Genomic DNA, 24,825 nt, shown 5'->3' on the forward strand with positions numbered 1-24,825 from the left:
ATTTTTTTTTGAAAGCTAAATCCGGTAAGAAATGTTTTTAAATGAAGTAACGTTTTATGAGGTGGCGGGTTAAAGAAGACTTATCTTAGCTTCTAGCCTCATTGATTTTGAACAACTCCTTGAAAACAAGGGGTTTGGAGAGTAATATAAACCAAACTTCAAGGGCTTCTAAACCCACAGATCTTACCCAAGCAAAATGCCTAGAGAAACAGAATGGGTGTCTTTCCTGGGTAAAGATTCCTGTACTGAGCCCTTAATCATAGCTAAGGCAGCACAGTACTCCCATCACTAGGCTGCCATGGTGTTTTTAATAGGTGTTTGCTTGGCCTTTTTATCAAAGAATGTCCAGTTTCAGGACACATTTTGATGTTTAAAGAGACAGTGACTTGGAACTTAAAAAAACCCCATCTTCATACCCACCATACACAAGCAAAATGAGTGTTAGCATCCCTCATAAACTGCTAAAGATACAGCAAGAAATTGTTCTGAATACTTGTTAAATAAATATATATATATATAATGTTTGTGTGCGTATATATATATATTTAATACTGACAACCATGCTAAGACTTCAGAGGCAAGGTTCTTCTCACTTGCGTAGGACTGAACACGGCACGAGCCCATCGCATCCGATTGGCCTGCAGGGTCTGCAGTTGTGTCCTCGAGTGGAATCTGGCCTGAGCGCAGTTGGCTCGCAGCCCTCAGTTAATCCCTGCGGGCAGCCTCCGGTGCCGGCTTTGGCGGGAGCTGCTGCTGCCGAGGCAGGTCTGCTGTGGCACCCTAACTGGGAGCATGCAGGTCTTAGTTTCTCTTCTGGGGCTTATTTTTTTCCCTTTGTTTTACTACCTCTCATTTTCTTAATTTATTGAACATGCTTCAGATAGCAGGCTTGGGGAATTTTTTAGTCATTCTTTTTACTTGAAACCTCTGTGCTTTTTTTGGATATATATATATATGAACAATTTAACAAACTGTTTCTTAAACTGATTTGGTTTTGTAATTTATATAGAATTCAGGAGATGATTAAAAGGGCTATTCTCTATTCCCTATGCAAATATTTTAACTGTTGTAGTGTTTGACAAAATGGGATCTAAAACAAAAATCCGCAAAGTGGAAAAACAAATCTGTTTACAGTGGCATTGCTGACTATCCTACCGTATTCAGCACTTTTAAATATTGTTATTTATGAAAATGTAGTTTAAAATGCAAGACAAAATATTTATAAATGTTTCTTTTAATAAATACCTGTTTTGTCTGAAAGTGCTACCGTGTTATGACAACTTTATTCATGTTGGTTAGCTACTTACCATTATGAATAAAATATTCAATTATGATACTGATCGAATACGAGCTATGATGTTTACAAATCCTGAGGGGGGAAAATTCAGTGAGAAAGGACTGCCTCCTTCTACTGTGAAATGCTGTTAGGAAAAAAATATTTTTTCTTGCTTTTTTCTTAATTGGAATTTAACTATGGTCCTACATATGTCTAGTATCATTTGACTAGTTATATTTACTTGGTACTAAACATATACAGCATCATATATGTATATATTTACATAGTGTAATTTCAAGTTGTTGGTGTTTGAGGCACAACACATTTAGTGCACACATCTAAGCAATGTGTAAGAGACAAAACTGCATGCATAAGTCTTGACAAATGTAGACTTGAATATTCTTAATGTTACTATTTGATGGTGACCTGCTAGTCATAAGCTATCTTTATAAGATATTTCACACAGGTAGAACTTCTTGTCAACACAGACAAGTCATCCTTTCAAGACAGGTTTAAAGCTAGATGTGCAGGCCCTAAAATATTACCTTGATTTCTAGCATAAGGTTCCAAAATCTGTATTTGGAAACTGTGACATAATTTTGAAAAATATTACACCAATCTTCAGTGTAATACTGCAATGAAATCACGTTTAAAAGTTTATTGTCTACAATCCTCTGTTGAGAAGGATTTAAAAATTGAACATAGCATGTAAAGTTTCTTTCTTGGAGCAAGTGCTCGCATTAAAACATTTAATATACATTTCGTTTATTGGTTTGGATTTCCCAAATTTATTTATGACAAAAATGGATGTGGTCCAAATGGACAATAAGTAACATGATCTCATTGCCTATCATACAGTTCTTTGAACACAAACTGTAAAAAAGTCAAGCTATTAAACTGATTTATTGTGCATGCAGTGTACAATACACTTTGAAAAACTGCCTAAATACACTTATTTATAGCTTGGAATAAAATAAGTATGTATTTAACTTGTATTTCAGTTTTTCATGAGAATGTATATGGCAAGTGCGCTACAGAAAGTGAGCAATGTTTTTTGTCACTTTTGCCTGGTGTTTTAAATTCCTGTCAGATAGAACCTAATGCCAAAGAGCCAAAAATAAGCAGAATACTTCTGAACCTTCCTGTCCTTTAGGCTGAAAAGAAACTCAATCTATACTGTGTTACACATGTGTTCAACTTAGCTGTTTACAGCCAGCTTTCACATAAATGATATTAAAGTACTTTGGGACACTCAGAATGAAGCAAAACTCACAGACAGTATCATGAGCATTCAGATTAGCCTGAAGGCACATGTGGTGTGAAGGAGACTCAAGGTTTGAGTGAGAAAAGACAGGTTGGTGACAGGTTGGTGACACAAGTGGCTGGGCTGCAGGTTAAACAGCTACGGCACGGTAATATGGGAATGTGGTCATAGCACCTCCAGGTCCACAGCCAGCCCATAACTCAAGTGAGTACCTGTGGAGCCCACTAGTTCATTTGCAGGACAACAGAAAGTGGATACAAACCACACTTCAGCTAGCAACAGCTACTTCTAAAATTAAAAACATGCTGAAGTGCTGCTAGGCTATGGCCTAAATCAAGCAAATAAAGGAGAACTACAGTCTAGCTTCAACAGCCAGGGTTTAAGATGTCACCTCGCGCTAAACTTGATTCCCTGGGCAGCAAACTCAATTGCAAGGAGCCAATATCTAATATCAGGTGGGGATTTTTCAGTAAGAGCAGCTTGCTGGACTGACCATGCTGTGAGCCTGGTTAGGAACCCACAACTTCCATATGCAGGAAGTGGTTGCAAAAGCCATTTAGCAGAAGTTCCATAACACCAATTCAAAAGCAGTCAAAGCTGATATAAGAAAGTCTCTAATTTTAGCAACTCTCTACACCACAAGGAGCAAAGTCTGTATTTCCACAATGTCGAAGCCCGCTCCTGGCATTGTTGACCCAGTCAATAGAGCCTGAGCCCTTAAATCCAAGAAAGCAATAAATTAAGGTTGCACATAGGCAGATAGCTGCAATGTCTCCTCCAAGTTGATCTGAATCATGACTGTCAACTTCCAAATAGGGATTTTCTCAGCCTATAATGCTGTTACTTTTTAAGGGACCCAAGAGTAGCACTGTAGCACATCCTGGGACTCGCACACAGCAACCAAAGTCCCATCCTGTTCGCCAATATTCTGAGTACATTTGCAGTGACAAAGCATCAGCCCTGTTTGAACACGTCCTGCATATTTCTGCCAATAGTACAAGTGATGGTGGGATGAAAGAATAAAGCAATAATAGTGCCAAAATCAGTTGGACAAAGACTTGACAGAAACAGTGGCTGCATATTATTTTAACTTTACACCAAAAGCCTGATTTTGCCCCTTCCTTTATCCAAGAACTCACCCTGTGGAAATCTATCCTTCTCATTTAAAACGGGGATATGATTCAGGTGATTCAAAGGCTGACCATCAGTCATTGACTCAGATGACTTTTTTCTTTTTTTTCTCAAAAGCTTTATCTTAAATTACCCCTTACTCTAAGTTTTCTGAGTTTTCCATAGGTCTCTTCACAAGCTGGGCTCACACAGCAGTTAGAGGCTTATTCATTGTTATAGAACATCAAAATATTTTGTCTGCTAAAGCATAAATTGGATAATTTTTCCTTTATACTTCTGGAAGAAGACTTCAAGGAGCTTCATGGGCAGGCAGTAGGAAAGGGTGCAAAGGAAGCTTTTGGTGGGTGAGATTTCATAAGTGATGGCCAGGGGTTTTTAACAGTGCCAGACAACTCACACAGACTGTACATTCTCCAAAAAGATCTTTCAGTGTGACTTTTACTTTAAATGATTGCTTTAAATGATTTTAATGATTTTGCCAATACACCTGTCCAAAGCTGTGTGCTTAAAATCATAGGAAAACATTTTTATCTAACCATTCATTTTAATGTCTAATATTTTGAATAACAAACTTGCACACTGGCCTTTGGATTTCCATCATAGAACAAAAACTTCCATGTTTTCTTTTCTGACTACCAGAACTACTTAGGTTTTCAATAATTACTCTTGCTTTTGATACTGCATTTGTGAAAATAACAATTTACTAATGTTTCATAAGGAAGTAACTGTTATTCCAACACTATAATTTAGTTGTAAGATATGATAGCCTGGTTCTGGTAAGACATGAACATGGACAGAAAGAAGGCAAGGACAGAACTCTGACTCCTCCAATGATTGTAACACAAAATACTGCCTAATGAAATTTTATGGATAGTTGCACATTTTTATAATAAAGTATAATCTTGAAACTGTTTTGAGTTTAGCCAAGAATCTTACTAATGATGTTATCTAAAACAAGGTAATATGCACTCAGTCTGCATTTCAGGAGGGATTTGCCCAGATCACCCCAGAACACAGTTCCTAAATGGCTGCATCCTCGCTGATTTCCCACTGGAAACTTACATGCAAAACATTGTACTCAGATCTGTATTGTGTAAATGGGCTGTCGTTTAGTCTTACCCCTAATTTCTGATGTGAAGGCACTTAGAATTGCCCTTTCTGCTTCCTCTGACAATTCATTTCTTTTTCTCTAAATGCTTAATTTTGCACCTGCTTTCAGTACGGGGACATCCTTCCACAATTTTTGCACGGTCCTCCCCAGCATACTTAAATTCTGAAGATTTCTTCTGAAGGGAGAAGGTCTGTAAGAGTAACCCAGATATCTAAAGCCGCAGCTCACACTCCTCACCAACCCCACTTTTACCTACGCAGACTTTAAACCGCTCCAGTAGAAACCTCAGTACCCCCGGGGCTTTTGTTCAGAACTCCAGCTATAAGCCAGGGTACAGAGGATTTGATGAGGTTTGAAGTGTTTTGATTTCTTTTTTTTTTTTTTTTTTTTTTTTTTGGTTCAGAATGACTAACACGCCACCCCGGGGCCTGCAGAGGGCGCTCGGGGCGCCCAGCCGGGCCATGAGGGAGCGCCCCGCCCCGTCAGCGCTGGCCAATCAGAGCCCGCCCCAAGGCGGGACAGCGCGAGCCGAGGGAAGCCGAACCCCTTCGGCCATTTCCGCCACTGGAGACCCGATGATTTCCGACTGCGCCCAAAGCCAGCGTCGAGTCTCTTCGGCAACTTCCGGAAATCCGGAAGGGAGGCCGCCAAGCGCGTTCGGGCGTGTCCGGAACGGCAGTGACGCCCGCGCGACGGGAGGGCGGCCACGCTCCGGCCCCAGCCAGAAATGCGGCTGCTCTCGCGGGCTCTCCGCGCGGCGCAGGGCTACCGAACAGCCGCGCTGCCCCCTCGGAGCCTCCGGGCGGCGCCGGTGGGATGGCGGCTGCCGGCGCGGCGCTGGCTGAGCGCACGGCCCGGCCTGGAGGAGCTGTTCGCCGCGCCCTCCCTGCGCCGCCTGCTGGAGGCGCGCGCGCGGGGCGAGGGCGGGGCGGCGCCGCAGCTGGCGGCGCGCGTGCAGCGGCTACGCGACAAGGAGCGGGAGCTGCTCGACACACGGGAGCTGGCGCGAGGTGCGGGACGCGGCGCGCGGCCGCCTGGGTTCGCGGGCGTGACGTCACCACGTTACCGGGGAGCGGCTCCGAGCGGCGTGCAGAGGGCGGGGGCTTATTTGCATGCGCGGACGCCATTGGGCGAGCGGGCCTTGGGTGGGGCGAGCGGGCCTTGGGTGGGGCGGGGGGCGGAGTCCGGTGCGTGGCGCGGCGCACCTGCCGGTGGGATGGCGGGAGTGCGCGCGGTGGGTTCGCGTGTCCCCGGGCGGGGCGGGCCGGTGACACCGCACGTGTCACCCCCGGGAGCACGGGGCGCCCCCCGAGGGCAAAGGAAACAGCCCTCCAGTGGGGAAAGTACTTCCGCCGGCGTGGGAAGTGCTGATGCTGGAACCTATTTCATATAAAACAAAGATAACTAATCGGGGATAGGAAACTTATAAAGTTTTGGTGCAGGTTTTTTCTTTTTTGTTTGTTTTTATCAATCTTTGCCTTCCTGCCAAGACAGCCCAGGCCGCCTGCCTCTCTCCGTTTTGGCAGTTCATACAAGTCAGCACCTGGATCTGCTGTCTCCACACCGTGATTTGACTTTGTTGTGTGCCAGAAGCTGCGCACGTTTAGTTCTGCCAAATAATGGGCTGCTTTTTTTTACTGAGAATCAAACTTCGTTTTGATAGCAGTTAGAAAACTAAAATGTAGGAATGGACTATTTTAGCATCAATAAACATTCATTAGATGATTAAGTATTCCCTAGAACTGTAGTATTCAGATTTTTGCATTCAGTGATAGGGGTATTAGTCCTTTTAACAAGGAGTGCCAATTTTGGAGCCTCTATGCCCTTTAAATCCTTTATGTTCTTGCCACACTGAAATACAGAAAATACTTTTCTAGAGCCACAGAATGGCTGGTGTGGGAAGGACCTGTGGATGTCACCAGTCCACCCTCCTGCTCAAGCAAGGTCACCCACAAGTTGCTCAGGATTTCACCTGTTAGGTTTTGAGTATCTCCAAGTTTCACAAGGATGAAAATTCACAACCAATCTGTGCAACCTGTGTGTGTTATTGTTTGACCACCGGCGCAGTAATTGTTGTTTTTTATTGTTGGTTTGAATTTTAGTTTTGCATGTTTTAGCAGAAATTCTTTTATTTCAGATTTTTCTCATGTCTTATACCTGCACAGGATTAGAAAACAGTCGGTACTTAGAATCTTCTTTACAGACCATATCAGTAATTTGTTTTTCTAACAGTTTTAGTGTTTTGGGGGAAGGAGGGGTTGTGTGGTAATATGGTTTTGGTTTGGGTGTTTTTTGGGTTTTTTTTATAGTAAGTTATTCATATGGTTATTTATTTAAAAGGTTTTCTTAGATATATGGCACTGATATATCTCTGAGGATTAACCATACTCACATATTTCAGATGAGAATGAAGATTTCCGGAAGCTTGCAGAAACAGAAATTGCTTCCTATGAAGAAGAGATAGCTGAACTGAAACAACAGGTTAGATCCCCTTATAAAGCCCTTGTTTCCTTGCCATTCTTAAATTAACAAATCCAAATTGTCTTCTTGGGGGTGTTGGAACTAGGTGATATTTAAGGCCTCTTCCAACCCAAACCATTCTATGATTGCCATCAAGATATATGTGATAAATTCTTCTTCCTCCCCACTGTGCTAGTTATAGTCCCCAGGCAGTGTCTTGCAGCCAAGGAAAATTTAAAAATCAGGTTCTATAAAGACATCCTGTAAGCAAGTGTCTGTTTGTACCTGGAAATGTTTCAAAGTATCTTTTTAAATAGGTGCTATAGTTTGTCTTGTCTGGGTGTATCTTTATGGATATTCAACTCTTTAGCCCTTGGAAACGTTAAACTTACATAGTGTCACTCAGTGGTGGGTTTGGAAAAAATGTAGTAATATGTAACTATGTTAGGCTGCTACTTTGTATAAATTTTACAGAGTATCTATGTTATCTAACAAAAAAAAATCCTTAGGTAAACAGACTGTTTCAACTTAACCGTAGAAGCTGCTGTGGTTGTATGCTTTATTCCTCCAACAACAATACTACAGTCACTTTATAAATATTTTTTGTAAATATTTATGATTCTGCCAAAAGAAGTCTTCATCTGTGGAAAGAAACATCACCCAATGCTAGTAAAAGATGAGGATTTAAAAGCATTTTCAAATCATCCAGAATTTTGATTCAGCTTGCAAAATTTTGATCATTTTTTGGTTTTGGTATATCTTTCTTCTGCAAATGAGGCTCTTTTTAAAAAAATAAATAAATAATACATTTGTGTTGTTGTTGAAGGACTGTGCTTGTGAACTTCCTTCTTAGCTCTGCAACTGAGATAGAATTAAGGGGGGCTCTGATTCAGTTATGTTGCAAGAACAGGCATGTATCCTGTGGTTTATCCTCACAGTGCTCCTGATGGATTAAAAACTTCTGTGAAGCTTTGTGACCCTCAAGAGAGGCCTGTGTAGCTGCTGTGACCCTGAACAGAATCAGGGAGCCTCCCTGCAATGCAGCATCAGCCTTGCACACCTTTGCCTGGCTGAAGCCTGTCCTCAGGGTGGGAGAGCACAGCCTGGATCAGTTACAGACAGGTGTGGACAGCAGTGTCAGAGAGGAGTCTTAGCTGGGTGCTTTTGTATTCACAGATAGTGTTGCTTTTGATTCCTTCAGAAGAAACAGATGAGAGTGATCTTGTCATGGAAGTAACTGCTGGAGTTGGAGGGCAGGAAGCCATGCTGTTCACCTCGGAGATATTTGATATGTATCAACGATATGCTGCTTATAAAAAGTGGAAATTTGAAGTATTAGAATACTTTCCCAGTGAACTAGGTCAGTAATGAAAAAACTGTAACTTCCTAATTCAAGTTGAAACACTCATTCATGTGATATTTTAATTTCCAAAGTAAAGGAAACTAATTTGCACTATCTTAATTTTAGAAATGTAATATTGTTCGAATGTCTGATTACAATTCTCTTCAGCTTCTGTATTTGGGCATGAAACTCCATTTCAGAAAAACTATTAAAATACTAAAGTGCTACAAAGAAAATTTGTCTTTCAGTAATTTCATTTCTACATTTTAAAACTATTGAAAGACAAGTGCTTGGCAGAAGGAGAAATTTAGAAAGTGATACAGATATGTTGGTTTAGCTTTTTTTAAATAAAGTTTATGTAAACTTTATTTGGCTGCAGTGTTCTGCTTAGGTATCTAATGTTTTATTGTTTCTAGATTAGGTTGGTGGAAGATTGAAAAATCTGTTTTTTATTATGGATCTATTGGCATAGAGGAATCAGTTTTATTAAAAAAATTCTTGAAGTTTAATCTAAAACATTTTAAATTTATTTGTAATAGTATTTCATCTCTAATATAAGGGAATGGGATATTTGGATATAACTCATCTGTAACAGCTGTTAAAATCTTTATTAGAATTTGATTTTTAAAAGTGTTATATTTGTCAACTGTTTTAATATCTTTCTTTAGAGTTCTTAGCAATTATCATATTTCAAGTCCATGAACATGAACTCAGGCTCCCTTCTAGAGTGGCTCACTCCTCTCTAGAGGACTGCTAATAATTCAAATAATATACTTTGAAGAAATACGACACTTGAATTCCTTATTTTCTATTATCTAGATTTGTTAATATTAATAAACTTCTTGTATTGTCAAGAGCTCATGTGCCAAGTAAACTTACACAGTTCACTTGGTGATAGGGATGAGAAGCTTCATATTAGAGTGCATCTTCTTACTGAAGGAACAAAATGCTGTTCATCCCCACTCATGACCAGGCATATGTTTTGCTAGGAGCTGAACCAGTTCGGCCCTCAAAGCCAACAGAAATCTGTTTATTTCTTTTTTTTTTTTTAAGTAAATGTACACATTAGATGGGTGTAAACAGAAAAGAGGAAGGGTCTGGGGGTCTGGGTCTTTTTTTTTCACATACTAGGGGGAGAGGAGAGTTGCTCTTCCATTGAGGCAAGACTTGGATTGGGTAAGCCCCAGCAGTCTCACACACTTCACCTTCAGAGCAAGTTTCGGTCAGCTTAAGCAAAGTCTGTCTCATCTTCCAGCCAGCTGTATGCTTTTTCTTTCTCATCTCTTGCAGTTTTGAGGCCACTGTACTAATTGGATCAGTCCATTGATTTGGCTGAAAATTCCCTGTTATGGAATAGTTGTAAGTCAGATCTGACTCAGCTTACAGTCCTATGATGAGAAGAAAAAGGGAGTTGGGCTTGGCTACCCTTTTGGTGAAAGCTCAATCCTTGGACAAGGAGCCCACATCCTCAGAGATATTCTCGTTAATGCCTTAAATGGGAAATGGAACTAATATGTGAACCTAGTATAAATCTATCCATATTTTCTCTTGTAAAGGGCTAGTTTTTAAATGGTTATATGTTTATTTTAAAGTCTGTTTTGCTAAGGGTTTGCTTATGCACCTTAATTAACATTTAGGATGCAAATCTTGGGAAAACTAAAGGCAGTCCTAGCTTTTGTCAGCCTCTTGCAGGTTATTTTTTGATTTTGTGTAACCACATATTATCTAAACATGCTGGAGATGAATTGAGAGGTAGGGGCACTATACATGGCATGGCCAATGAAATGGATATTTGAACCCTCAGGTTCAAAGTGTGCTGTGCTGACTAAGCATGGGGCTAAGGATGCTGGTGACACTAGGCTGTTACATCCTACCCACATTCCATTTTTATTCACATGAGTAAAAGCAAGGTCCTGTGTTAAAATGTCAGTCTCCCTTATTTCAGAGAACTCCTGAATTTGAAATCTGAAGGTGAGCATGTGTGAACCAGGTGCCATAAAATACAGGTTACAGTCCACTCTTAAATGACTATTGACCTACCCCGTGGGATGCCACTATGCATAAATGGCATGTTGAAGATTTAGTGCACGTGTTGAAGCACAAATCACATGTCATTATTTATCCACTGCTTCTCACCTTGTAGTGGCAGGCAGAGACACAGATGTGGGACTTTTCCCTGATCTAAGATGCCACATAAAAAACAAGTGCAAATTCATACCCTTGTTCTGAGTAAATCAGACATCAGGATAGATTGGGACATTTTGTATAAAAGGGGCAAACACATAGTTATCAAGAGTTAACTACATTTAACAGGTCTATAACCTGTCTGCCAGCATAAAAGGTCTGTCAAAATTTCATTAGATTTCTCTGCAGTTCTTAATAAGTCTATGTTAGTAGTAGTCAGTTTGAAGCAGTATGACCTAAATACCTGTCATGTGAACCAGTTTCTTGGTCATCTTATTCTAAGCATGTAGGCACACATGCCACTACAAATACTAAAAGCAGAAGGATAAAAATGATGTGAAATTGAAAGCCAAATTGCCTCTTCCAATCTTTCACCAACAGGACTGTAAAACAATATATATTTTAATAAAGTTATGAATGAACTAACACGTCCATGGAGGTGAACAGCCTGGCCTGTGACTGGCAGGTGACTTTTTCCTGCTCCACAGGGCAATTTCAGATTCCATGTTGTCTTCATTTAACTTTTTTAAAAAGCTGTTGTCTTGTTCCTATGGTTGAGTTCCTTAGTCTGAGAGATAGCTTAAACCAGTATTTCTGAGAAGCATGTGCCTCTTCTCCTCAGCTATGCTTTCATATTGCAAGGCTTGAAGAGCAATACTCCTTGAAGGCCACCTGTGTCTTCAGGTGGCACACTATCCACTGTGCTGAGAGTGGGATTTGGGAATTGTGTTGCATTGAAGACAAAAATGGGTGAAAAGTTATGTTCATTTATAGTGCCATCACATCTCTGATCCTTCACTTGTACTGCACACCAACAAAGATCAAGAATATCATAAAGTAGTAGAGACACAAACTCTGTCCCAAGGCCATGATTGCTATGGGCTTGACTTCCAAGTTCCAAACTGTTCAATGCTGGTAGGATGTTGCTGTCAAGTGTTTGCCTGGAGGTATTGGTAAGAGGTGCAAGAACCGGTGTTCTGTTTGCTCCAGAAAAAAATTATATAAGTGTATATAAAAAATGAAATTGCACTCTACAAAAGAGATGTTGACAGTCCTTTCCTTTTTGAGGTAGTGTGTGAGTAAATATGTAGGGCTTTAAGGTTATTTTTGCATTTTTGGCATAATTTTGCCCAAGTGTTTAAATGGTAAAATCATCATTTTAAGAGACGAATGCCAGTGGTGTGTAAATACATTGTTTGAAGTATAACAGCATAGTATCAGCAGTTCTTAAAGGTTTACAAGTGTTTTTCTTCTCTATTTAAGGTGGCCTAAGACATGCAGTAGCCAGTATTGCAGGTGTTGAGGCTTACAAATACATGAAGTTTGAAGGAGGAGTGCATCGTGTTCAGCGGGTACCAAAGACAGAAAAACAAGGACGCATTCACACCAGCACAATGACTGTTGCAATATTACCCCAACCCACTGAGGTAATATTCATCTTTCAGTATAACAGAATTTACCAGGAGCCGTTTGATACCAAGTGTTTTCTGCCTCTCTTGATATTCTGACATAATGACTTTTTTAATCTTAATTTTAAATTAGGTCATATTTGTTATTTTATTTTTATCAAAGGGATGGAGTAAAGAATTTCTGTCTTTTCTCATAATCCTAATTTCAGTAAAGTCACTGAGAGTTTACTTAACTATGACTTGAAAATTCCCTGTGATGGTCTTGAATGCTTTGTGGAAAACTACATTTTCTGAAAAGTAACAAAAGACTAAATCATTTTACCAAGCTCATAGATTACGTCTTTTTTGCTTTATTTGCCTGCTTAAAAGCAATGGGCTAAGAAAGCTTTGTTTTGATCTTAGTTTCATGTTGACATAGCAGATTGACAAAGATGTTACTCCTTCCTGATCTTCCTTCAAATTGTCTTGCTCCTTCCTCACACAGACTATTGCTCCACTCCAAAGCCAAAAAAGGGAATGCCTTCCATTTCATTTAAAAACCATCCAGTCAAGCTCAAATATTGGTTAACTCTGCTGGAAGAGAATGCAGCAGAGCTCTCAGAAGAGAGGAAAATTAGTGCTAAGCAATGGTTATGCATTAAGTTACTATTTGGCTGATTTCTGGGTCTCCATCATGATGCATTCCAGTCTGATTACCAAGATTTCTTAATATGTTTATAAGTGGATTTGAATTAGTACTTGTAAGCGTTCAGAAGTTTGATCTTGCATGAATGTGCCGTCTGAAATAAACTGACTGTGCATATTTGATATCTGTCTAGATAGAAACAACATAAAATAGTTTTTTTCTCTTCTTCTGTCTCCCATGACAGATGAGACTGCAAATTAGTCCAAAAGATCTACGGATAGAAACAAAGCGAGCTAGTGGAGCTGGAGGCCAGCATGTCAATACCACTGATAGTGCTGTGCGGATAGTTCACATTCCAACAGGTGCTGCTTCATCCTTTCCTTAGTACAAGATTTACATTCCAAAACTGCTACCAGAATTTCTTCTGAAACAATGGTTTTATTTCTGAACCTGGGCAACAGTAGAGCAGAGGTTTAACACAGTTTTCATGTCTGTTCATACTAGTCTAAATGCATCATCTTGTGCCCACTCCAGTTTTTAGCAGTGAAGACTACTGGCTTCAGTAGGTAAGCTATAATTTTGCAATTAACAAGACACTCTAAAAGAAGTCAGATCAGTTTCTATGAAAAAATTATATTTAAGCTTTCAAATATTGAAAATTACACCAAAAAATTCAAGTAGGTTGAAATCTAATGATCTGAATTTTCTTGACTAGTCTCCAAAAGAGAGTTGTGCTATTTTCATATTAAAACATTACTTTTAATTGCAGAGTCTACTCAGAATGCCAGCTCCCATTTGTCTGCTGGCTCCTTTCCCGTAGATGACACACATAATTAAGAGGCCCGTCCCTCTGGCTCAGGTTAGGAAACATAGCAGGGATAAGATACACCCTCAAATACTGCCTGATTTTAGCTTTGCATGGGGGCTTTTTATTGCCATTCCTAAGTCTTTTACTTCCATTTGAGCAATTCACAACAGCCTTCTTGACTTTCTTTGCATTATAACATTTCCTCTTCTCTACCACAAACATTCGTCAGGCTTTACATGGTTTCAGGGTAATCCCAAACCCTCTTTATCTTCATGTATCCAGATTTTTGCTACTCATTTTGTTGTATCTGTTTAAAACATCGATCCATTCTGCACTTTTTGCATCACTCTAGTAAAACAGAAGGCAAGCAGTGGGAGGTTAAAATTCTGTTCACTATATAGCGACAAAAAGATTCCCCAGATTAAAAATGTTTTGCATTGCCTGTTTGGATAAAAACACAGCAAACTAAAAACCAGATATTTGTTTTTGCTGATGGCAGTTATTAGGGTGTGTTATAGAAATTTTAAAGCGTATTGCAATTTTTTTGCACTTATACACAGTTAATAGGGGGGTTTATACCTCACATTAGCTCCAGAGTTTTTCCTCTTCCATCTTTCCCCTTTTCATTTCTCTGATCTCTCTTCCCTTAAAATTGTCCTGTTGCTTCTTCTACTTCTCTCATCCTAAATCTTTTTATAAACCGTCACTGTGATCCAAAATGTTGTTTATAAATAAGTCTTTCAGAAAGTAATACTATGTGATCTTATAAAACCATCCTCTAATATTACCAGAGCTACTTAATAAATCCAAATAACAACTGAGCTTGTACTATGTTTCTTCTTCCTGCACCTTTTTTGGGCTTTTAATTTTTTACCTTTAATTGTGTGTCTTGAGATGAGAAAGCACACCCTTCTATTTTTTTAAATAAAATAGTGCCCACTTTTTTTATATTCTGATCACATGCTAAACACTCACTATCTTATGTATTTTACTGTTCCTTCAATTCTACATTTCCTGGAACTGTGGCCAAAGTTTACAAGTAATGAAGGTGTCTTTTTATAAGTCAGATCATATCACATGTCTTTTATTTCACTATCCCTCTGTTGTCCAAGTGAAATAAATTTCCACTGAATTAAATTTTTTGTTTTATGGCTTAAAGCACCTGTACAACTCAGCCTACACGTCTCTCCCAAAATGTATCATTACTCATTAATAAACCTGGACTTCTACATTCCCAGTCCAAATGTAACAGCCTAATATAACATATAAAAAATCTTCCAGAAATTGCAGAGCTCTTTTAGTATGTGTTAATCTTAAATGTTAAATGTCACGATATTTTTGACAGGGATTGTGGCTGAATGTCAGCAAGAAAGATCCCAAATTAGAAACAAAGAGAAGGCTATGCAAATGCTATGTGCTAAGCTATACAACGCCAAACTAGAAGAAGAAACCAGAAAGAGAAACTATGCTCGAAAGATTCAAGTAAGTTTCATTTAGTTGTGATCTAATTCTGTACAAGCATATGTCTTTGGGGTAACACCTTTGTTGAACAGCAAGTACTAAATGGAAATACAGAGCAGCAGAAGCCCAGGAAGGACTTACATGAGGCAAAAAAAGTCAAAGAATCACAGAATGGTTTGGATTGGCAGGGACCTTAAAAACAATCTAGCTCCAACCCTCCTACCATGGGAAGAGATGCCTTCCACTAGGCCACTCTGGAGAACAAAATTTGTGGAGTCCCCAAGCTCTCTGAACAACAGCATTGCCTTTTACTGCAGCAGTAAAGGCCATACATTAGCCAGACTTAAAATTTCAGTAGTAGGTAAATCCTAGAGATCCAGTGAAATGAACTGGATTGCAGCATGAAGAACCAGAATAGTATTAGAAAATGATGCAGTAAAATTGTTCTTTTACATGTTTGAGAACAATTACTGCAGCTGTAGAAGTGATCTGAGTACTATGAAACTATAACAAATTTTGTGTAGGCATGTGAGGAAGAGAAACCTTTTGCTTTGTATGCCTAATCACTATTTCACCATTTTTTTAAGATGATGATAAACTGATTCTTCTTGTTTAACAGATTGGGACTAAAGGAAGATCAGAGAAGATCAGAACATACAACTTTCCACAGGACCGGATTACAGACCACAGAATAAGCAGATCAGTGCATCATGTTGAGTCTTTCATGTTAGGGGAAGAAATGCTAGATGAAATGATACAAACTCTGAGAGAATATGCTGATTATGAATCTCTAATGGAAATTATTTCAGAAAATGATAAAAATAATTCTTCCTGAATGTGGTTCTTTCTCAGGCCATTACAACAGATGTAGACCTTGGTCTGCAAAGAATCTTCTCAGAGCACCACCCAGAAAATGGAACTTGTTTTCAGATCATGAAAAACATCACAACTTGTGTCCTCATGAAACATTTTTCTTACTTGCTGGATAGAAGACTTTGTTATCTTCATATGAGACATTATTGCTGCAGTAGTCCTTGTGAAAAGTTTATTTGACTGCACCAGAAGTAACAGCAGTTTTTAACTTCTACTGAGAACTGATTCAAAAGGTATGCATGCATTAAAAAAGGAATTATTTCTAGTTCCTGTTTTCATTTAAACTATGGCTTAACCATCACACAGCAGTGTGAAATGGCTTACTTGGGAGAACAAAAAAATCCTATTTTGTTTGAGTGATTGGAAAAAAGTGATAAATAAATTATCCCACTCTATCTATCCACATATTCATTAATCATTTACATGTATCATGGGAAAGGGAGTCAAAGTGTATCGCTGTCATGTTTTCAAGTCCTTCTGGCCCTTATTTATAAATACAAAACAAGTTTAGGAATATCCCTTGTTGGAGGAAAAAAAAGCCATGGAAGCCAAGTGAGGAATCATATGAATTGGTTTTGGAACAAATGTTTCTGTTCTCAAGTCAAAAATAAAAGTAATTGTTACAATATTGTTTGACTGATATTTTAGTATCCAGTTGACTTCAGTGTCTCCTTTATGGTTTTAATGGAATGTCCAAGTTATTGATCTTCTGAAAGTTATGTGCTATGACCAGCACTTACTGGTTTTGTCTGTATTTAACAGCATTTTACAACATTTGATGCATTTGATTTGATTTATCTTCTTTTTTTCTAGCAAACACTGCATAGTAACTATGATTAAGTTCCAAGTCTTTTAAATTAAGATGCATTCATTAACTTCAGATGAAGGAGCGTCTGTGTGCGTAAGATGAGGCATACATATTTTCTTCTGATAAGCATGAGTACTAAGTCTGTATTTACTAGCAGTTTTATAACTCCAAACTGGCACATAAAAAAAGTAAAAAGAAACACTGACTCAATTTTTGTGTAAAATAATTAGTTGCCTATTGGAGCAGAAACTGGGACTGAGGTCTTCATTCTAACCAGATCAGTAGTGTAAATGGATCACTGGAGAGCACTTGTGGCAGTCCTATGGATGTGACTTAAAGCCAGGCCTTCTTATGCCAAGTGATAGATGGAGTTTGCTGTTGAGTTTCGTATTCTTCCCAACAAATAAGGGCCATTGGCCAGGTCTGCACACTGGACTTTAGCATGAGACTTAGATAATTGTTTAGGTCTTTGTCACCCTAGACCTTCCCTGATCTTCGGGCCTGTAACCTGTCTGGCCAGATCCTGCCTCCGTATTCTCATCTAGCTTTTGAACAAACACTGAATGTATTGTTGCCTTGCGAGTGCCAAGGCTCTGATCAGTGTGAGAAAAAACAGACATCACATAGCTCTGGCAGGAGGCTGACAGAGGCATTCCAAACCTGGTGTACATAGTGCTTTACATAGGGGGGATTTCACTGCCCCTGGCCTGTCATGTCAAGCTGTACTATGTAAAGACTTGAAGTCCCTCGCTTGCTCTGTATTAATTTTAATGCAAGAGATGTTGTGTCTGCAGATGCAATCTCCTTAAGCTATGAGCAGATTACTTTTCCAGCAGTGGTGGGGATTCCTGCACTGGTGTCCAGTCAGCCTAGTCAGAGTGCTCCTGCTCTCTCTGCAACCACTGGTAGCGTTGGTCATATAAAATAAATTCTTTTCTGGGGGGTAGCCCGGATCCTCTGCCAGACTTGAATCACAGAATGAGTCACGTTGGAAGGGACAACAGTGGGTAATGCAGTCCAACATCCCTCCTTGAGCCTGGTCATCCTAGAGCACATGGTACAGGATTGCATCCGGGCAGTTCTTGAATATCTCCAGTGCGGGAGAGAATCCTTTCCCGGTAGAGGAGCTTTGCGCGTTCGGGGCGACGTGGAGATCCCGAGCGCGTCCATTTAAACAAGGAGACGCAGACGTAGCTGGGCGCCAGGCTGCGCTCGGGCCCGTGTCGGAGGCGGGACGCGGTTCCTCCGGCACCGGGAGCGGTGCGGGGCCGAGCGCGGGAGGAAGGGGCGGGCGGGAGCGGCCAGCGCGGGAGCCGCGGCCGCGCCACTCGCGTCCCTGCCTGGCGCCGCGGAGGGAAAGGAGGGGCGGGCCCGGCCCCGCCCGCCGCACCGCCCATTGGCCCCCGCCCTCTGCCCGCCGCCCATTGGCTGCGGCCGGCGCCTCGGCGCCTCGCCATTGGCTGCCGCGGTTTTGGACACCAAATTTAAAGTTTTTAAAAAGCTGCCGGCGCGAGCGGGACTCACTCCCTGCCCGCGGCGGCGCCGGCGCAGCCCTGCAGGTGAGCGCGGGGCGCGATCCGACCTCCGCCGCGATCCGAGCTCCTCCGGGAGCCGCTCCGAGCCTTCGGGGCTCCACGGCCGGGGCGCCGCTCTCGGGGCGGCTCGGGGGCGCTTGGGCTCCGCGATCAGGGCTCTTGGGATGGGGTGGCGAGAGTTGCTGGCGTACGTGGTGGCGGGACCGTGCGGATGCTAGCGGCGCTGCGGCGGAGATTGGACTCGGGATGGGGATTCCTGGCCGCCGTCCGGTCTCGCTGCTCTCCTAGCCTAGCCCCGCAGCTATCCCGCCGGCGGGACGGGATGGGACGGGACGGTGGCGCCTTGGCGGCCAGGGAGCGCCCCGATCCCGCCAATGAGCCGCGTGTAGGGTGGTCCCGGCGGCTCCCCGCGCTGGCGGGGCCGGGAACGGCCGGGATGCGGATCGCAGCCCCGCTCCCGCCGGCGGGCAGCGGCGGGCGGGGAAGCGCCGCTCTGGCTCCCGCCCGCCGGCCACGCCGTCGGAAGAGCATCCCCCCGGCGCGGTTCTGCCCGCCCCGCCACCACCGTGTTAGGGGGAATGCTCCATTGCGGGGGAAATCCTCCATTGCGGGAGGCCCCCGAAGGAGCGGGGTGAAGTTCCTGGGGCCGTGGGGCACGGCGGAGCCGGGACCCGGTCTACCTGCACCGACCCGGCCGGGCCATCTTGAGCGCTGGCGGGAGAAGCCTGACAGTGCCGCGGGGCCCCGCGGCTGAGCCCGCTCCTCCGGGGGTCCGGGCAGGCCCTGTGCGCCGAAATGTGATTTTGGAACATTTTCCAAATCATCGGGATCTCAGCCCAAAAGCCTCTCTGGCCTCTCGCATGGAAGGCGGGAAGGGAAAGGGAGGCTTAGGAAGGGCTTGCATTTCTTCCCCCAACTCACACGATACAAAGCCATAAGCCTATTTGCACCTTTCTCACACCAAACCTGGGTACTAAGAGGCAACTTTTTCTCTAAGTCGTTCACGAAACGCATTTTTCTCGTTCTTCTTTACAAAATTGCTGGAAGTGCTTAAATCCTTTAAAATGCTTACTCAAGTCGGGGATCTTCTATTTCCTACGGATTGCAAACCATGTTGAAATTTATTTTCCGTTTAGATTTAACTGGGGAGAGATGACCTCCTTCTCCCCTTCAGCTCCCGCCCATCCCCCCGCAATTGTTAATATAGATAGCACCACATTTCGCGGGGGAGGGGAATGGAACAGGGCAAGCAAAGGGCGTATCAATTCTCCTATGATATCTATCGACCTCCCATCCTCCTTAAGTCATGCTCAAACCTTTATTTCACTGATCATTCTTTAGGTATGGCTGCTTCCTTTGTATTTTGCTCACACATGTGAGCACTCAAGCCTTTCCTGTGCCCCCCAGCCTCCTCCCTTCTCAAAAATGCCAGATATCTGGCTGCAGCAGCATTGCTTCTGGTCTTGAATGCAAACTTCAGGCTTCTCTGGGCTGCACAGGCCTGCGGTCACTCAGGGACCCTCTGCCACTCTCGTGTCCCTTGCAGGGACCTCAAGTGTCTTGACTGTGTTGCTGCCCTTATGGTAGGAAGTGGAAGCACTGATGTGTGTCTCATCTATGTTGGTGAAATGGTGGCCAAGTAAATCACTCAGTCGGTTTTCTTTCTTTAGTTACATGAAGCATAAAACTGATTTTTGGGAAGATCTTACATAGGTATAATCAGTGGCTGTTCAAATCCTTAGTTCCATTAGTTGTATTTTAGATACTAAAGGGTGAGTCAGATAAAAAGGGTGAGTCAGAAGGGAAGCATGGTAGAGTCTTCATAAGAGAAAGAATTTGTGATCTAGTTTATGCTGTGTTTTCATTCTGCCCTTGTTGTTTCTTGCAGAATACAAACAGCAATATGAAATCGAACCTTAACCGCTCTTGCAAAATGAAACGTGATTTTGATTCTCTTCGTGCTGGGTTTGCACCATTGAAACGTGCTGTGGAGAAAACAAAACTGGAAAAATCCTGCCCCTTGAATTATGAGGAAGGCTTTTGTAAAAGCTGTGCAGAAGAACATCAGAAAATACTCCTTAGTGACTCATACCATGCAACCACCAGAAATCTAGATATTGAAGATGGAGAAAGACCCATACATAACAAAGAAAACAACCAAGTAACCCAGAGACTTGATGAAGGTGTCTGTGAAATGGAGGCAATGGAAAGCAATAAACTTAATGAGGACAGTGGTTATTCCTCTATGTTAAGCACTCACTATGCTGATGCAATAGAACATGAGGATAGTTTACCTTTGGCTGGGAACCTCTGTGGTACACCAAAGCATTGTCTCATGAAGAACCAAAAACAAGAACAGTTTTCAAAGAAGACACTGTTGCCAGTAGTCCATTATGAAGAAGTGGTTTGCTCAACTTTGAAAAAAAGTGGTAAAAGAAATCTCAAGTCTTGGGCTGCTGTAGATAGAATTGTTTCTATGGGAAAATTTGAACTTTGTCACTTAATTGGAAAGAAAATGGGGCTGGATAGAATAGACATTCTTGCTGAACTCTTCCAAAAGAACCTGAGGCATATATTAGCGAACATTTTAAGGCATCTCAGCGAGATGGATTTAGTAAAGTAAGTATGTTCATGTCATTGCATTTCACTAGAAAGGAAACAACCTAATCGCATGCCTTGAAGTTTTAGATATGGGGCATGTGACATTTACTCAGTGTTTAGTATTGTGTGTTAATATATTAAAATATGAAGTGACAATGTAAGCTGTGATACATATGGAGAATGTCTTTTCCCTAAAAGGCACATTAAAGGCTATAACTGTGAACATATTCTATGCTTACGTAAAAGAAAAAGGTTGTTCTTGCTATTTAATAAATCCCTTTCCTAGGAGGCAACTGATGTGTTTGTATTGTTGTTGCAGTTTTGCCAAAGTCAGCACAACATGGCAGAAGATTCTACAAGAAGAAAAACGGATTTTCCAAATCCATAGCAGAGCTGTGAAAAATCTTTCTGTAAGTTCCTGCACTGAACCATCAGTGTTTTTCTGCTATTTGAGGTCTCCTCCTAAGCTTAAGAGATCACACATAAGTTTCTTAGATTGAAAACTGTCCCTGGAGAGGTTTTTTGGGGTTTTTTTTGTCCTGTTAGGATACCTTGCCTCAAGCATTGCTAGTTACCTCAGGGGTTTTGGGTACCCCAAGGAAGGTTGACTGAGAAGGACCCAAGGAGAGATGAAGAGGTTTTTAAGAGCTTCCACAAGTCCTGTGTTACAGAGAAAGGCAGGAAGGAGAGAGTCATTGCCAGCACAGCCCACTGGGCAAGCCCTAGAGTCTCCCAGCAGGGACTTGCTTGCTTCAGCATCCCCACTGATCCAGAAGGGAGGAAGACTGAGATAAATCTCTCAGGTGGCTCTGTGAATCAGGGTCTCTGTTTATAGCAGGAGTCTCTGAAGTCCACCATGCCTGCTACGGAAAATTGAAAATCTTTTTGCACTATGAGCTATTCCTAATGCCTCTGTCCTCTGAAATAAAAATACTTGATCCACACTAGACTAGTGTTTTATCAAGTCAGGACTCTTAAAACTAACAGTTTTTTTCCTTCTTGAGAGATGGAGAGACAGAACAAACAAAGGTTTAGGATCTGCCACAGGATAAGGTTGTTGAACAATTTAAATTTTATGTAGTATTTTACAGTGCTGTTGGGGTGAAACATTTGTACTGAATATTCATCCCATAAAGTTTGATTTCTTCCATGCTATTGTATGCTTTTTTGTTTAACTGGAAACTTGGAAAACTGGTGGGCGGAGTTTATTTCTCACAAAGAAAGCCTCAAGCACTCCTGTTCACCATAAAGAATTGGAAGTACTGATTTTTGCTCTAAAAAATATGATGAATAGGTCACATCCTCTGCCTAATTAACTGTGTTACTTTGAAAGTAGGATTACATAAGTGAAGATGGCTGGGTTTTCACCAGGAACTAGGGAGCTGTTCTATGCATTTATAACAGAAGTAACTGTGAAAGCTATGATAAAATCAGTGGCACTTCTTAGTGTGATGCTTTATTGTTGGAAACCAGGAGGAAGAATCTAAAATTACTTAATGACTTCTATTAAACAAAAAACTCTGTATTGTGTAAGTTCTCTTCCCAAATTTAAGTCTTTGTTGTTCTTTTCATTAGAATGTCACTAGGGCACCAGAGCGTGATGCAACGAGAGAGTACGTTCTCTACAGAGTGTCCTTAGCTTCCATTCAGAAAGCAACCCCACCAAAACACTTGAACAAAAAAAGCACCAAATCCAAAGCATCTAGGAATCACAGCAGGCTCACAGAGTTTTCTGAGGTAAGTGGTGATTTCCACTGATCTTTAATTTCTCTCATGCTGTCTGGCAAACAATCACTTTGTAAAGAGTATTTTTGAAAGTAGCATCTCCAGTTTCAAGTGTTTGTAATTTTTATTAATATGGCTGCCTGGGATGTCCTACATCCTTTTTTCTCCTTAAGAATTTCACTTAGTGATGTTTTTTTTTGCTTAAAGTTTGTCTTCTCAGATATGAAGAAATTTAGCAATTTCCTGTCATTTTGCATGGTTTTATAATGAATCACATATTTTCCAGATAAGCAATATCACAAAAACTGTCAACTTTGCTTCAAAACTGATGGACTATTAGGAAAAAAAGAAAAATACCAAAATACTTAATAGTTATTAGTTTTAATTTTTAGAAAAATTAGCACTGCATATTTCTTTTAATCATTCTGTGGAGTATTTTGTGAACCTGTCATTAAAATTACTTTAACTAATTACTTATAATGTGTCACACATTTGTCAATAACTGCCAATAGCCTGTTTCCCCTTCACCTTTCTTAAGCTGGGTTTTTTTTTCCCCACATACTTGCAATGTAGACCTGCACCTGTATCTTATAAGACTTTTAAAAATGCTTATTGAAAGTTATTGCTTCTTTCTAAACAAAATATTTTTCTAACTAGAAAAAGGTTTTATGCTCCAGTCTTATTCAGCAAATTTATGCAATAACAAAAGATGAAAGGTCACTGGAAAGTTTAATCAAGATGCTATAATACTACTATACAAGACTTTGTAGCATTAGGAATGTAAAAGAACAACTGTTCAGTAGCAGTATTAAAATTCAATTCCTAATATATGCATCTATACACAACTACATCACCATCCTTGAATAAGGTTTGGAAGATTCAGGAAGGCCACTATCCTTACTGCTCTTGATTTAGCCTGTCCTTTAACTTTTAAATTTTAAGAATTTTAAATTGGCTACCTCTATTCCAGTTCAAAATACCTGCAATTACATCCTGATTATTCCTGTTCTGAACTCCATCAGAATTTGATGCAACAAGAATTAGGCCAAGTTTTTAGTTTGTCTCCTTACATTAGGAGGTGTTATAAAATGTTTTGTGGCACGAAGATAATATAACAAAGTGTTTGGAGAGTGTATTTACTCACTACTCACGATTTTCTGTGTGTGCTTTTTCCAACAGGCTGCCAGGAACTTGAAGAACACAGAAAGCCTTAAAGCCTGCCATCGCTGTGGCTCACCTGCCAAGTATGACTCCTACCTCCAACGAGCAACGTGCAATCGGGAGAGCTGTGGCTTTGACTTCTGCACCAAGTGCATGTGCAGCTACCACAGCTCCATTGACTGTGTCAGCAGCAAACCAGTGAAACACAGCTCCACACCAGGGCCACTTCCTGGGACTAGGAAAAGCAAACAGAATCTAAAGAGATTGTGATCCATCCCTCCCAGTACAAATAGGCAAACGTCCCATAAAAGTTTTTTTTTTAGTCATCCATAAGGGAATGCTTTCTGCTATTCCATATTCATAAAAGTGGTTAGTTCTGTTATTCCTCTGTACTATTTAATCATCCTGCTCAGAAAGGTTTTAAAAGCATTTCTAGTGCTGTTGAGTGAGGTGAGTGAAGCCCCTTTTAATGTGAAAATATGAGGGAGACTGGATTTTATGGTTTTTCAAAGCTTTGCCTTTGATTTTAAAATGTGGACATTCATAATACTTGATTCTCTGATGCCTACTCTTCTGTGAATCTGAAATTTCTCTTCATTTCTTACATTTCTTGAATCTTTTCTAAGTTCAAAAAAAAAGTACTGTATGTTGGCTATACTGCTAAAAATACTTTGACTTTTTTTTGAATTCACAAGCTAATTTTAATATTTGTATATATTTGTAAATATTATTCATATTTGTCTTGTAAATGTAAAAATAAATGATTATTCTCAACAACTTGGTTGGTAAATCTGGCCTTCCTATTTATCATCCTAAGAGGTTCTCATGCTCTTTTTGCAGGTTTTCTAGTATGTGCTTCTTTAAATTGTTGATTCAACAAGGAGCAAGTCCTCCTGGATTTGTGTAAAGCAGTGTACTGAATCCATTGTCATGCTATATTCCTGCATCTTCCCTAAAGGCTCTTATCAGCAATTGTTTATAGTGTCAATAGTGCCAGCACTTCCTTTTCATTTCAATGGAAATTTTTTCTTTTGGCTGGATTTATGCTGCT

At 41.0% G+C, this 24,825-nt stretch overlaps 2 protein-coding genes across 2 annotated transcripts; both read left to right on the plus strand.

Moving 5' to 3' along the window:
* The first annotated feature begins 5,292 nt into the window (after nucleotides 1-5,292).
* On the plus strand, nucleotides 5,293-16,572 carry MTRF1L (mitochondrial translation release factor 1 like). Its single transcript, XM_074537716.1, has 7 exons — nucleotides 5,293-5,792; nucleotides 7,184-7,263; nucleotides 8,419-8,602; nucleotides 12,032-12,195; nucleotides 13,047-13,164; nucleotides 14,956-15,092; nucleotides 15,691-16,572. The coding sequence occupies exons 1-7, from the start codon at nucleotides 5,510-5,512 to the stop codon at nucleotides 15,904-15,906; spliced, it is 1,182 nt and encodes a 393-aa protein (XP_074393817.1). The 5' UTR covers nucleotides 5,293-5,509; the 3' UTR covers nucleotides 15,907-16,572.
* A 1,654-nt stretch (nucleotides 16,573-18,226) lies between these two features.
* Nucleotides 18,227-24,467, plus strand: FBXO5 (F-box protein 5). Its single transcript, XM_026794145.2, has 5 exons — nucleotides 18,227-18,311; nucleotides 20,176-20,906; nucleotides 21,208-21,298; nucleotides 22,464-22,625; nucleotides 23,793-24,467. The coding sequence occupies exons 2-5, from the start codon at nucleotides 20,191-20,193 to the stop codon at nucleotides 24,042-24,044; spliced, it is 1,221 nt and encodes a 406-aa protein (XP_026649946.1). The 5' UTR covers nucleotides 18,227-18,311; nucleotides 20,176-20,190; the 3' UTR covers nucleotides 24,045-24,467.
* The last annotated feature ends 358 nt before the right edge of the window (nucleotides 24,468-24,825 follow it).

This window comes from Zonotrichia albicollis, chromosome 3, assembly GCF_047830755.1.
Source record: "Zonotrichia albicollis isolate bZonAlb1 chromosome 3, bZonAlb1.hap1, whole genome shotgun sequence".
Taxonomy (NCBI): domain Eukaryota; kingdom Metazoa; phylum Chordata; class Aves; order Passeriformes; family Passerellidae; genus Zonotrichia; species Zonotrichia albicollis.